Source organism: Corylus avellana, chromosome 9 (genome assembly GCF_965113065.1).
Source record: "Corylus avellana chromosome 9, dhCorAvel1.hap1.2, whole genome shotgun sequence".
Taxonomy (NCBI): domain Eukaryota; kingdom Viridiplantae; phylum Streptophyta; class Magnoliopsida; order Fagales; family Betulaceae; genus Corylus; species Corylus avellana.
Genome location: NC_142498.1, coordinates 20,771,370 through 20,787,162, shown reverse-complemented (window position 1 = coordinate 20,787,162; position 15,793 = coordinate 20,771,370). Strand labels below are relative to the sequence as shown.

The 15,793-nt window shown below is 34.5% G+C and overlaps 1 protein-coding gene across 2 annotated transcripts; it reads left to right on the top strand.

Moving 5' to 3' along the window:
* The first annotated feature begins 10,174 nt into the window (after positions 1-10,174).
* Positions 10,175-15,694, top strand: CKX5 (cytokinin oxidase 5). 2 transcript variants are annotated; one of them, XM_059605530.2, is made up of 5 exons: positions 10,175-10,960; positions 11,345-11,472; positions 11,826-12,101; positions 13,333-13,595; positions 14,765-15,694. In XM_059605530.2, exons 1-5 carry the CDS (start codon positions 10,369-10,371, stop codon positions 15,096-15,098), a joined length of 1,593 nt encoding a protein of 530 aa, XP_059461513.2. In that variant the 5' UTR covers positions 10,175-10,368; the 3' UTR covers positions 15,099-15,694. The 2 variants fall into 2 exon arrangements, with proteins under 2 accessions (XP_059461513.2, XP_088366685.1); XM_088510559.1 differs by lacking the exon at positions 14,765-15,694 and having other exon boundaries at positions 10,282-10,960; positions 13,333-13,599.
* The last annotated feature ends 99 nt before the right edge of the window (positions 15,695-15,793 follow it).

Below are 15,793 nucleotides of genomic sequence, written 5' to 3'. Positions count from 1 at the left end.
TAGGGATAGAACAAGAGGAAAAAGCCAAAAATTTCACATAGTGCTTGTGACCTAAAAATGAAGCTGATTTATTTTGTACCATTTGCTCAGTGTGTCAGATTATCTATCCAAGATCAAACCTATGGGAGTATGGGACTTGAGGAAAAAAAAAAGAAAAAAAAAGAAGAGGAAATTGAAAATAATAAGTAAATAAATCGGCTATAGATTCAGATGCCTATTATTATTATTATTATTATTCATTTTCTTTTCAGGTCAAGTACTGTAAAGCCTAATGGTATATATATAAAAAATTAAAAAATTAAAAATTAGAATTTAAGTTTATAAAAAATAATAAATTTAAATAATTTAAGTAATACTTTATTAATCATTATTTCAGAAAGTGAACTTTTATTTTATTTTATTTTATTTGAAGAGGGTTTGGAAATTGCGAAATCATATATAACGACATATAATTTGGTAGACCCAAAAGAAATAAATGGAGTAGGTGTAAGATTGTGTTGTCATAAATTGTATGCCGGAGAGATGATGGCATGGAGACATGACATGGCACATCATTTGCATGTGATAGATTATCTCATGTCATAGATTCTGTACGTGGCCCTACTACCCCATTTGCACATTTACACCACGAATCACATTTTATTTGGACTTTCCATTTACTCTTTCCATGGCCACGTTATAAACATGTACGTCAACAAGTGGCCTTATAATTTGTTTAAGGGAATCGTTCAAGGTTCAAACCCAATGCCAATAATTATTTGATCAGTAAACAAAATGAAATAACTATAATGGATATTTTTTTTATAATTTAGTCTATTAGATTTATATTTGGGCTTTGATAGGTTGAAAATCACATAGGATTTCAATTTAATAGATTCGATTTAAAGAATTTTCTCTAATCCAATTATTATTATTATTTAGGAAAAAATTTATTTTACCCACTGAAGTTTCAGGAATTTTTCAATTCGAACCCCAATGTTAAAAAATTGGCAATGTCCCCCCTCCTAATGTTTCAAAAATTTTCAATTCAGACCATCCGTTACTAATTTTCGTCTAATTGGACGGAAATCATCCCATGTGCGTCTCACGTGGGATTTTGATGCCTTCTATTTCAATTTTGCCCTCATTAAAACCTATAAAATTACGTAATTACCCGCATTAAAATTTATGAAATTAAAGGTAATTACGTAATTTCAAAAGTTTTAATGATGGCAAAATTGGAATAGAGGGCATCAAAATCCCACGTGAGACGCACGTGGGATGATTTCCGTCCAATTAGACGGAAATTAGTAACGGAGGGTCTGAATTAAAATTTTTTGAAACATTAGGTGGTACATTGCCAATTTTTAAACATTAGAGTTTGAATTGAAAAATTCTTGAAACTTCGGTGGTAAAGTGAATTTAACCCTATTATTAATTTTTTTTTAAAAAAATATAAATAAATTGTTGAACAACAAATAAATGGTAAAGGATTCAATTTCAGATTCCATATAATGAGATAATCTTGTCTTTCAAGTTCCTTAATTAACATTAACAAACCACTCAATAGATTAAGATCCAAATTTAGAATTGCTCGCTTGGAAAACCATGCACGCACGCATCATCTTGTTGATATGATCATCTCATAAATAAATTAAAGGCATCTTAATTTAATTACATGGCTGGAAGTCTTTGATTCCCATCTCCAGATCATCGTCGCCTTCTGGCGCCAACATAGAAATTTAGGTTGGAATGGAACACACACTAATTAAGGTGGGGTTTGGTCTTGTCAGGCGAGAAGATATATCACGTCAGACAAAACTAATCGAAAGGAACAATCAGCTTATATATTTGTTTCCATCCCAGAATTTCTTCATTTTGTGTCCTCTACGGCTCTTCATCTTACCAAAAATAGTAAGTAGGTTACAGTTGGCCGGATACGACTTTGGCAGTTGGCACCCATTGGAGATGAAGTTAGGCAGCTCTTTTTCTCTCTATTCTCACCAATATTTTAGAGTAGCTCTATATCTTGTGTCAATTTGATTCTCAGACTCTGAAGGAGTACTGGCTACTCATCATTTGGCATTTGGGTACCACTATCTAAGGGATTATATCATGGGTTTTTTTTCTTTCCTTCTTTCTTTGTCTTGTCAAAAATTGATGATGCAGACTTTCGATGGATACTTATTTATAAATAAGAAAAGACCACTAAAATGTCGCCAGCCTGGGAGCGAAGGGTGCCTTAGATGGTTAAGTCCGATAGTATTTTTAGAGAGAAGTTCAATAAAGAATATTGTGATCAGTTATGAATGACTTATTTGTTTTTGGGAATTTGACCTTTTTTATGCAATGGCTACATTGTTAATTAGATGTCTATGTCAACCAAAAAAAAAAAAAAAAAAGCAATGGAGACAAAAGAATTTGGAGTATTTCGTCGTTAGACGTCTTTGTCCACTATTAAAATTTGCTTTAAGGACTACATTGTACTCTTACGTGGTAATTGGAGATAATACAAATTTATACAAGTATGAAAGGATTTGATTGGAATCAAATTAATTAACCTAAATAGTAAATATTCTAATAAAGAAAATAAATCAAAAACTAATATTGTATAAAATCCTATCTTCTTACAACCAATAATGATAATTATAATGCTTATGACAACAATTGGGATATGAGCTGTTAAAATTATGAAAAGCAAAGGAAGCACCTTTTATTTTTAATCACATTCTATGGGCTATCTCCTTTTTCTAAAGCCTATCGATCCCTTAAGCCATGTATTAATTATGAGGGTCTCTAGTAGATTTATGATTTAGCATTACCATAGAACTAGAGAAAAGAGGAATCAAATCTGTGGAATAATTTGTGTCTATGTAAAAAGAGGATGATTCTCCCTCATATTCTAACAAGAAAGTGTTTGTGTTTGCCTTTGAACCAGCTTTGTGTAACAAAGTAACACTTGTTTAGGTAATTAATGTATAATAAGAGATTAAGAAAATGATAGCCAAATTTCTCCCACCACGGCCCCTTTCCCTTTTCTTCTCTTTTCCATATATCCCTTGACTATAGTAAATTTTTTATTTTTTTAATGAAAAATCTATATTTTAAAAAAAATCATAAATTTTTGAAAAATTACTATCCTAAACCCGAAGAATGGTTCCGCCCCGATCGTTTACATCAGAGGTCATTCATTAAACCCCCACTCCACACCACAAAAAGTTAAGAGAAAAAATGTGGTGCTAATCCGGCCTTAGCACATCACATGCTGCTGCTCCAATCACTCATATGGGTTTCTATTAATTGCTATCAAATAATTGAATTATGCTGTCACTTATGTTGTTATATCTGCATCAAAGGAAACAAGTGGAATGAAATTAATGTAGATATATATATATATATATAACATATCATATTATTAACGATTTTTGTTAGAATTGCATGCAATTCAAGCCGTTGATGGTTTGTTCCCTGCTTCATCTAGCCGTTTCAAGAGCCTGTTCCGCACCCTTCTTGAAATTTTTAGATCTGTTTTTTTCAAAATTAGATCTATCAATTTCAAGAAGCCTGTTGCCTTCAAGCACCCCCCTACAACGCTCCTGGGCTCCTCTGATGTCTGCTGCCGCCATACTCATCTCCTTCCGGCCACCCCTCGTCGGAATTGTATGTCTCTTTCAAGAGACATGCACTTGTCCTCTGTTTAGGTGTTATTGCTGCTTTATGCGGTCGATTTATTGGCTTAATGCCCAAGTTATAGATGCCCGGATACCTTATGGTTCTTTGGGACCATTTATGTGTCAATTACCTGTTCGGTTGTTCTAGTTTCATATTTAACACTGTCTTCTTTGTTTGGGTTTGTTGTTGAGGTGCCCAAATCTTTTTTCTTTGTTCTTTTTGTAATATTTTTTGTCTTGGAATGAAGTGAAGTATTTAGCAAAAAAAAAAAAAAAAAAAAGCAAATCATAGATTATATTGCATAGATTTTTATTTATTTAAAAAAATTATGTGTGTCCTTAGAACTTATTACCTGGGTGGATGGATTGCGGAATTGGTCAGTCATACATGATAAAAAGCTTGATAAATTATTGGTCACTTGTTGGAATTTGGAAACCCATAATATTACAAGTATAAAGTACTATATTCTCGGACCAACCCCCAAGTTTAATCTTATTGAATTGGATACGGATTAAAAATTAAAAATTAAAAAATAAATGTAGATTTGGATTTTCAAAGCCTATGTTGTGTAGACAATAGATACATATTAAAGCAGTTAAGATTTGGATACGTCATACTCCTACCTAAAAGCATGTTGGGGACACTAATTGGACTCTTGTCATTCTAATCAGCTACTAATTATTACTCATATACAATAATATTCATTAAATATTATTAGTTGGATGGTAATAAGTATATATATTCATTAAATAATGGGTGTGATAGCCCTTGGATCAGCTCTTGTTGAAAAAAATAATAATAATTCAATGGCTATTAAACCTAGCTACGCTAGCATAATGAATAATTAAAAAAAAAAGGAATAAAAGTGTGGTGCATAGCATTATTCATACTAATTGATAAAATAAGTCAATCTCTTAAAGAGTGTCGTCGGGGTATTAAAATTTTTTTACAGCAAATTTTCTTATAAATTAACGTAACAATCCATAATTTGTGAAATGATTAAGCAAAAACTTTGGCTTGTTAATTTAATTAGTTGGTGGTTACACACTTATTCATTTCACTAATCGTGAACTGTCATATCAGTTTATAAAAAATTGTAATAAAAGCAGCAGTACCCTAGTACTTTCCTGGCTAAGACACCAACTTCTTGACGAAATGATCACATATAGATAAATGCAAGTTAAAGTAAGCATCACAATTTAAAATAGGAAAAAAGACCATAAGTCCTTGAAGTATCCTTTTTTTTTTTCTTTTTTTCTTTTTGGTGAAATCACTCTCTCTAAGGTTTCAATATATATCAAATCGATTGCTCTTTTTGTTAATTTTTTAATGTCTATACCACATAATACCCAATTAAATCTCACCTCGTGGCACATGACACTTATTCATTTCACTAATCGTGAACTATCATATCAGTTTATAAAAAATTGTAATAAAAGCAGCAGCATCTAAGTACTTTCCTGGCTAAGACACCAACTTCTTGACGAATTGATCACATACAGAAAAATGCAAGTTAAAGTAAGCATCACAATTTAAAATAGGAAAAAAGACCATAAGTCCTCAAAGTATCCTTTTTTTTCTTTTTGGTGAAATCACTCCCTCTAAGGTTTCAATATATATCAAATAGATTGCTCTCTCTGATAGAGTTTTGTTAATTTTTTAACGTCTATACCACATAATACCCAATTAAATCTCACCTCGTGGCATAAGAGTACAATCAACATGTCAACTCAGCATCTGAACACGCTATCTTGCCATGTAAGTAAGTCCACATGGCATGATCGGTCATCATCAATGTTCAACTAAGTTTAAGCTATAAATTGACATTGTGATTAATGACATTACTATACAAAGTAAATTAAGTTTCCATTTTGGATATAAACTAATTAGAATAACGTCATTGAGAGTGTTTTTACTTGAATTTAACAAAGATGATCATCTCACATAGCTTTCTGCTTGAAATAATAGAGTAAATTATTATGTATTGTCTAATCTTCTAGATACCAAAAATTTCAAAATGACCAAAATTGAAATGGCTCTTATTCTTAATAGTGTTATGATGTGGGATAAATGTGAAAAACAAAAATTTTAACAAACGAACCGTGACTAAGGTGAGATGGGTTGAGGTGGGTATTTGAGCCCTATTTATTCCGATAGGGATTTTTGAACAAGTGGGGTCTAAATACCCTTTCACATGAACTGACCATAGTATATGGTACACGCAATGGGGATCCAAAGAGAATTGAGGCCGAGAGTGCAACCTAATTGGTGAAAAAAGACACGACCAAAAATCTTTTTGATGGTAAACACTTTTTAGGGTAAATTTTATTTTATTTTTTCAAAACAATAAAAGTATTAACAAATAAATCAAAATATATAATATTCACAAAATTTTCAAAATTACTTTTACTTTTATCTTATATTAAAATAAAAAGGAAAGCAAAAAAAATACTGTCTAAAATTATTTTTTAAGCGTTCTCTTATAATTCCTTCCACGTGGATTGTGTGCAAAAATCCTTGGGGGTTTGATATCAATTTATTTTTTGGTCCTTCATTCACATATATATTTCGTGGGGGTGAGAGTATTTAGTTAATTAATCCTATGTAAAACACCCTTCGTTTTTCAAAATATAAAATCCCAATAAAATGCCTTCGATCAGGCTCTAACTCGCATTCAGGTCGCACCTAGCTGAATCCACATGTATAATTTGAAGTTGTTATCGATGTGGACAAACCATCGTCATCACTAACCATCCATTTGAATTATTTGTCCCAAAGTTTATTAAGAGACTCAAAGGACTCAACGTGAAACATGCACCCTTTATATATATACAAATGCTAAAAGTGAGATTTTTATTTCAAAATTATCTTATAATGTTGATGTGACAGTTTCGGTGCTACTCCCTTTTTTTTTAAAAAAAAAAAAAAAAAATTAAGGATAATTGAAGTGCGCGCACATCTTATGTAGACTCGTTTATATTTATAATTTCAAGCTATTTTTTATTTAAATTATTTGCATTAAAAAGGTAGCACAAACATGTGAAGCATATAATAACTTTGTTTGATAATAGTTTTTCTTCTCCATTTTGTTTTCTTTTTTTCAAAACAAAAAGAAATTAACAATCAAATTAACCAAAACACTCAAAAACCACTTTTATCATTATGTCACATAATTAAAATATTTTTCAAACAAAAAGTCAAAAATACTATTTAAAAATCATTAACAAATGAATCCGTATTTGAAGAAAATTACTAAATTAGGCATTGTTACAAGTAATTAAATATTATTTATAAAACAAAGTTAATTATGAGTGTTTTGTGTTTTGTTCTTACTTTTATTATTATTATTATTTTTTTTTTGACTAAAAAGTAAAGAGCTATCTTAAAAAATATTTTGTAAGGTAACCTTTGCTTTTTAACCCATTTAATATAAGGCTCAAATCAATGGCGCCATTGATGATTATATATATATAATGCAACAGAGAAAGACTTGTCACAGTAAGTCGATCTTTATATAATGCAACAGAGAAAGACTTATCACAGTAAGTCGATCTTTATATAATGCAACAGAAAAAGACTTGTCATAGTAAGTCGATCTTTATATAATGCAACAGAGAAAGACTTGTCACAGTAAGTCGATCTTTCTCGTCACCTTCGTCAAGGTATAAAAAGCTGATATTTATATATAACCAACCGAATCTCATTGAAAACATTGGTCTGAAATCTGAATGAAGAACCGTACAAGGATAATTGGTCGCGGTTTCATACCTTATAACTGTGACAAAACATACGATCTAGAAATAAATAGTAATAAAACTGTTCACACAAGCCTTTTGTTTCCTCCAAATTAAATAACCCCCTATTCACACGGCCAGTTATGAAAATAGAATCATTTCACATTTAAAAATATCTTATACATATCATTAAATTTAATATGAACCATACAGAAAAATCCGGCAATCATGATCCAACTTCTTTCACCTATTAATTGCAGAGTAAACTGCACGCAATTCTTCTCCCCATGTTGACCCCACGTGTTTCTTTGCTACAATATTTTGGCATTCAAAACGAGCGCGGCATAATGAAGGGAGAGGGAATAGAAGGGAAATGTCTAATCCATTAAGTGTTTGGTCTCTAAGAAAATATAGATTGAAGAGGGAGGAAAAGTTGTAGTGGATCCCACGATAATTATTAAGTATTTGACACACTTCTCTCTTCTCCTCCAATTATTTCTGTTTAATTTCGCAAAAAACAAAATGCTAAGACCCCATGATAAAGAAAGATCCTTTTTATTTAGGGATTGAGATTCTTTAGAATTTTTTTCTAAATTTGAGATTCTCAAAGTCACAAATTTCAATTGTTTATCTCATTTAAACGTCTAAAATAAGTTATATTTAAGAATTTAATAAGAAAATATGACTTATTAAATTTGTTGAAGATAGCTTTCTCAGCCAATTAATTGTTACCGCCCACTCCTAAGCGGGTAGTCGGCCACTCATGAGGGAGACAACGAATAAAAATGGATTTTTAAGACCTTTTTTTTAAGTGAGCTTAAAAAAATTAGTTGAAATTTGCTTTAATTAAAGTTTAGGAGTTTTAGTCATTATTGTGTTGTTCCCAATGGAATGAATAAGAATTGTTATTCCATTATAATTTATAGTATTCCAAGTAATACATATTCCTGTTCCAACAATATTCCTTTTGCACCAAAGATAACCTAAGTAACGAACTTTAACATTTGTTTAGCAGTCTCGGCTAAGGGGGTGTTTGTTAAACCTCCAAACACTGTTCATTTTCTATGGCACTGTTCATGGATAAAAAGAATTAAAAAAATAAATAATGATTGGTATGGAAAAATCAAAAAGTGGTATTGGAAAGTAAAAAATTTTGTTTTGTAGTGATGTTTTTATTTGAATAGTAATAAAAAGTAAATGATGTGATATAAAAAGTAAATGATTTGATATAAAAGTAAAAATGTTTTTTTTGAAAAAAATGAAATGAATAGTGTGGTGGAGAATAAACAGTGCCAAGGGGTTTAACAAACAAGGCCAAGACTTCTTATTTTTCTTCTTGGGTAATTAATTCTCAACTTAGAATTTTAGTCACTCCATGGAAATGAGAAAACAAATTGTAATTAGGATAAAAATTAGATTATGGAAGCTGTATTATTTCGGGGATTTGGCTCTGGTGCAATTTAGTAAAGTTTTAATTGGATTTGATATATATATATATATATATATATATATATTGCAATCTAAACGGTCGACTTCTTCCTGAAACTGATAACCCTTTGTAAGCAGCTTCACTCCTTTTAAAAGAAGGTTCTCTGCTTTTGAGGTCAGATCACATCTTGCCCAATTACAATAAAGATCACGTATCCTCCTCTTACCTCATATAGGGTAAAAAGTTAAAATAATATTCCAAAAACTTTCATAAAGCTTCTTTCCCTGTCTTTTTTGTTTTTGTTTTTTTTACATGGTGCTGAGGTAAAAATCTACAACAGCACAAAAGTTGGCGCCGAGCACCACTTGCCAACTGGCATCAGTTAGCCAAAACAAAAAAAAAAACTAATTATAAAATGAGTCTACTCTCAAACAAAGCCACTTACTTTGTTCTTTTAATCATTGTTTTGGCACTTAACTACCCCTGCTGCAATCTAAGCCTTAGATATTGTGAATTTCTTGGACTTCAAAATTGATGGGCTCTAGCATTATTCAGTGATTATGACCGTATCATTTATTTATTAATTATATATATATAAATATAAAATTTAGAAAATTGTCATACAACTTTAATCATAATGACATGGCATTATCGGATTCTAGTTGTTGTTTTTTTAATATCATTAAATTAGATAAATAACATTAATTATATAAATAGGTATAAAAAGCTGAATTCGCATTTGGTTGTGTTGAATGTTGATGATGTGGATCTGGTAACTGGTAATGGGAAGAAAGAGATGAGAGAGAGAGAGAATCTTTATTGGTTGCATAAGCTCAACATCGTCCAGAGTCCGCACCCACGTGAACGTTCCCTCGCTCATGTCCCCACAGAGATCCTCCGTATCCATCGTGGGCCCCCACACAGCCCCTCCCGCCCCAGTATCACCCCTTGCCCTTCCGGTATCTGGGTCCCCCATCTCTCATCCCCTGCACGTGTCTCCTCATGCTTCGCACGTGAATGCCACGTGTCCCTCCCTCTGTCCTATAAATTGAGAACCTGTATCTTATATCCTAGACACAAAAGCAAAGAGAGGGAGACACTCTCTCACACGCACACAGAGTCAGTCGGACTCTTAGCTCTGTTTTCTAAAAGAAAAGGAAAAAACTTTTTACATATATACTGAGGGAAGAGCTAGAAAGAAGGAACAAAGAGTCCTCGTTGCCTTCATCTTTTGTTTTGCTCATGCAATCTTCTGACTGCTAAAACGAATAAGGGAGCAGAGAATCTTGTGCAACGTAGAAAATCTTTTAAAGTGCAAGCGGGCTTACGTTAGCCCTTCCTCCCACCCAATAACTCTGCCACAAGATTTTCTTCCCTCCTTCCCAGGCGACTGTACCGCCTCCTTCTTCCCTCCGCCGGTGTGCGCACTTTCCTTATCCTACACCACTTTCATTTCCTATATATATATATATATATATCGCTTTCGCTGGCTGGGGGTGCGGGGTGTGTGAAAGAGAAAAAGATACGAAAAGAACAAACAAAAGCAACATAGAAATGGCTACGAAGCTACTTTTAACGTTTGCTATATATCGATTAATTGTCACCGTTGGATTGACCGTGGAGCCAACGGAGCTTATCCGGCTCGGGGTCGACGGTCAGCTCAGCGTTGACCCATCTGATAGGGAGAAGGCGTCGCTTGACTTTGGCATGATGAGCCGAGTCGAGCCGCTGGCAGTTTTCCACCCGGCCTCGGCGGAGGACATATCGAGGCTCGTCAAGGCGGCTTACGGGTCGGCTCGCGGGTTCACAGTCTCGGCGAGAGGGCACGGGCATTCCATAAACGGGCAGGCTCAGACGAACAAAGGGGTGGTGGTTGAGATGAGCGGCTCGAGGGGGAGGCGGCTCGGCTTCGGGAAGCCGGCTCTGCCTCGTGTTTTCGAGGAAGAAGGATATGTGGACGTGTGGGGTGGGGAGCTGTGGATAGATGTGCTGAGGTCTACGCTGGAGCATGGGCTTGCACCAAAATCATGGACGGATTACTTGTATTTGTCAGTTGGTGGAACCCTATCAAATGCTGGAATTAGCGGCCAAGCTTTCAATCATGGACCTCAGATTAGCAATGTCTATCAGCTTGACGTTGTTACAGGTCTTGTTACTTTTCTTGCATGTCATTTCTGGATTTCTATTTTTATTTTTTTTTATTAAAAATCCTTTTTATTTTGGCTCATAAATGGGTTTTCTTGAACGTTCAACCATCTTAATATATTCTTTAATTATCAAAGTTGGTTTGTTAATAATAATAAGGTCGTATTCAGCATCATCGACAGTACTGTATAATTACTTTTCTCTTTTAAAATCTACCCCCGGGTATATATATATATTTGCATTATTACTCTTTCTGCTCCAAATTAATGAACATTTTCATTTTTTAAATGGTATAATATCTTTTATATATAAATATATATGCCTGATCTTTTATGGATAAGAGTATTCTGACATTATTATTTATTTTGTGATGATGGATATATAGGGAAGGGTGAGGCATTAACATGTTCAGAAGAACAAAACTCAGAGCTGTTCCATGCCGTTCTTGGGGGTCTTGGGCAATTTGGAATCATCACTAGGGCTAGAATTCCTCTTGAGCCAGCTCCCCAGAGAGTATGTCTCTTTCTCTCTCTCTCTCTCTCTCGACGCACACGTACAGCACACACATGTCAACAATACATATGCATGATGGCTTTTTTAGTTGGTTCCAGGGTGGGGGCAACAATTTTCCTAGAATTTAGTTCATGACAAAACCTAAAAAGTAAAGCATCATGACCTAAGAATTTTGAGGTTGGGTCCATCAGAGCTTTTTAACCCATTCAAACGGCTGTTCCAAAGCTGGCAATGTTGTTGACGTGTCTTTTTGGTTCTCTAACGTGGACTCTCTCTCTCTCTCTCTCTTTTTGGTCTCTTTTTGTTTTTTGTTTTTATTAATTAATTACTGTTTTTAATTTTTATTTACACAGGTGAGGTGGATCAGAGCACTCTACTCCAACTTTTCTGTTTTCACCAAAGACCAAGAATTCCTGATCTCTCTGCATGGGCACCCAGCAAGCCAGAAATTCGACTATGTCGAGGGTTTTGTTATTGTGGATGACGGGCTCATTAACAACTGGAGGTCCTCCTTCTTCTCCCCTCGTAATCCTGTTAAAATCACCTCTTTCAATGCAAACGGTGGCGTTTTATATTGCCTGGAAGTCACCAAGAATTATGATGAATCAAGCGCCAATAGCATCGATCAGGTAGAGACATATATATATATATAACAACAACAATAATAATAATAATAAATTGATGACTGCTGCACAATAACAGTAACTGCCAAAAAAAAAAAAAAAAAAAAAAAAAAAAATGTATTTTGTTTTGTGTTTTGGTTGCTTGTTAATATTTTTATTTCCACAAGACATCATAAATTTGAACACATGAAGCCAATGTCCTTTGTCGTTTAATATATAGTTGTTTGCCTTGTTCAAACTTCAAAGTAAGTGGCTCTAGGGTCGTTGGTGGGTGGTTTTATTAGGCGGCCTTTGTTCCAGTCTACCCAAAGCTATGACTGTCTTATATATTAACATGACATTTCCAAAAAGTTTTAGTGATTGACGTAACTCTAAGTTGAAATAAATGAGTATGATTTCTTAGGGTTTGAAAGTAATTATTTAATTAATCCTTTTTCGATCAGAAAGGAAAAGAAAAAGAGAGTTTAGGTAAACATTAACATATATATGGTCTTGCTATATATTTATCCAACAAACCTAGAAAAACTGTTCAATTAGGATGACTGTTGTGATGTCATGTTAAAGCATCAGATTCAAAATAGCATGAATTATTATAGAGGTTGAGGGAGCACCAAACATGTCATTAGAGATAATTGGGTGTTAAAATCCAATCTTCCTTGGAGTTGCTCTCAAGCACACTAAATTAAATCATCTAATTATTAATTTAACATTTTATTCTCAGAATAAGTTGGAACATTCCACCATTATCAGTGTCCTTGTTGTATTATTATATATATAGTACTATCAGCTAGCTAGCAGAGAACAATTTTGGCTGCATATTTATTGAAAGACTAATCAGTACTCTTCAGTGGTGCCCCACTAATCCTCTTAGATTATATTATTAGGATTTGAAAGTGAATACTTTATATTAATATAATGCTCTTATAGAATGTAAATAAAACATAAAACATCCACAAGAAAACATGGAAGATCTTCTGTAATCTATCATCCCATCTGATCCTAAGATTGAACACAACTTTTTATCATATATTGACTTTTAAAATTACTAAGTTTATGCCGCCCACTCACCAAATTATTCCCTTCTAATTAATCTATCTTCCTATTTTTTAATTAACAACTGATAATTGGAATCGAACTTATCCTGACAAAAGCAACTCCATCTTTGTTTTTAGCTTTTTATAGTTAAAAAAAATAATGAGTAAATTTTTAGTTAATTAATTAAAATATATTTGCGCAGGAAATAGAGGCTCTGTTGGAAAAATTAGACTTCATGCCCACATCAGTCTTCACAACTGATCTGCCCTACGTGGATTTCTTGGACCGGGTCCACAAGAACGAGGTGAAGCTCCGGTCCAAGGGTTTGTGGGACGTGCCGCACCCATGGCTGAACCTTTTCGTGCCCCGGTCAAGGATTGCTGACTTCGATAAGGGCGTGTTCAAGGGCATTTTGGGAAACAAGACAAGCGGGCCCATTCTCATCTACCCTATGAACAAAGACAAGTAAGTTCCCAGATGCACATGATCATATTCATAGCTTCTGTCCTTTTCCTTATAAAAAGAACTGCATGCATGCAACATCGTTAAAACCCACCCATGACCTCCTCTAATTGCAGCTCACCCTCTTAATTACCGTTTGTTATAGCTTATAAGCGTTTGACACCGATAGGGATTTTGCGATTCGTAGCACCAACTCAACTCGCCCTATTATGCAAGCTGTGAACCTTCAATAATTGAGGGAAGGCATAATAGGTGGAGACTATATATTCAAGTGAAAATGCAATAAATGATTTTTAACAAGAATGAATTCGTCTCTTATACAAGATGTGAACATCCAATAATATTCCTTCTTGAAACATGCATTAATTCCTTACCAACAAAGTAATGAAGCATTTATTATAGTGGGGCTTTCTTTGTTTGGTCTTATACTGATCAGTGCTTTAATTTGGGAGCTTGCTTTATAGAGACATGGTTTCAACTGGGATATTTTAATAATCAGTTATTTTAAAAATTAAAGTTAATTAAAAGGAATAAATTAAATTATTTACGGTGAACAGCAGTAACATGCTTTTGGCTGAAATGGCATTTAACGTGATATTTCACGTCGACTGATGTTTTGGTGTAAACTATTATTTGACAACTGAAAAGAAAAAAAGTGAAAAAGCGAAATCATATGGACCCCTGGATATAATGCTCCTATGATTAGATCACGACATGTGGCATATTTAGCAAATGCTAAAAATGGACCACATGCACGTAGCTAACACAACTGGATGAGTATTATATGTTCGCCAGCTAGGATTGACAAACGAACCCAACAAAAATGAACGGTAATGATCATCAAGTGGGAAGATTCTCGTGTCAGGGAGATCTTCTCCATGGGACCCACTGATAGGATGGTATTCGTGTCCTGTTACAAACTAGTTCCAGAAACATTGCCGTTAGTACAGGTAACGACCCATCACCACCGCCACCCCCCCCCCCCCCCCCCTCTCAGTGGGGGCTGGGTCCCATTCATTTTCGCCCCAAAACCATAAAATCCCAAACTACTACCATTTTGCACACATGTTTTTCTTTTCTTTTCTTTTTTCTGTTTTTTCTTTTTTTTTTTTGGAAAAAAAAATTTATTTCGCTCATTGTTCTGTGTCTTTGGGTGGTGTGATTCTGTGCAGGTGGGACCATAGGACCTCGGTGGTGACGCCGGATGAGGACGTGTTTTACCTTGTGGCGTTTCTTAGGTCGGCCTTGGATACTGCAGATGACACCCAGACGTTGGAGTACCTGACGCATCAGAACCGCCAGATCCTGCGCTTCTGTGATGATGCAGGGATCCGGCTGAAACAGTACCTGCCCCACCACACCACGCAGGAGGAGTGGGCGGACCACTTTGGAGATAAGTGGGCCCAGTTTTATCACAGGAAGATGGAGTATGATCCCCGGAGCATTTTGGCTACAGGCCAGCGTATCTTTAAGCCCTCCTTCACTACTACACTCGCTTCCTGCTGATCATTCATCAACAACTACACTAAATTCTAGTTATTTTAATCACCTAGGAATATTTTTGTACATATTTTATAATAGCCAAAAGGCCCAGAAATGTAAAAACAAGAAATTTTGTTTAAACAACTAGTAGATCGAATTATGGGCAGAATTTTTCCTCCAAACCTGATGAGAGCGAGGATTCCTTCAACTCAAGCCTGTGTACAATTCTTATAAAAAACAATTCTCGCCTTGAATAATTAGGGTGATTTAGGATGGGGTTTTTTGTCGACGTGGTGCAGGTCAAGTTGTTTGGGGGCGATTGGTATTGGACGGTGGAGATACGAGTGGGAAGGTGGGGTCCATGATTATCTTGTGCCCATGCCATGTTGTTGTTTGCAGTGCCCATGGATCCCAACCGCCCGTCTGGACTGCCTCTGGATGTTGTCGGCAGCTTCTTCACGCACAGCTTGTTCCGGTTCCATCAATGTGGATCGACGATGTCGTTGTTGTACTTTTACCTCTGTAGCCTTAAAATATTATTATATTGTGTTAAAATTCTGTAGTTCATAAGAAAAAATTTTGTTGCTTTCTTGTATGTATGTACTTCTCCGACTTTTGCAGTTTAACGAAGTTTGTTGTAGTAACGTCTATCACAAAACCCAGCTACTCGGAGCTCGATTGAGAATAATTTTTAGTAGCAGCAGCTCATTCAAAATTTT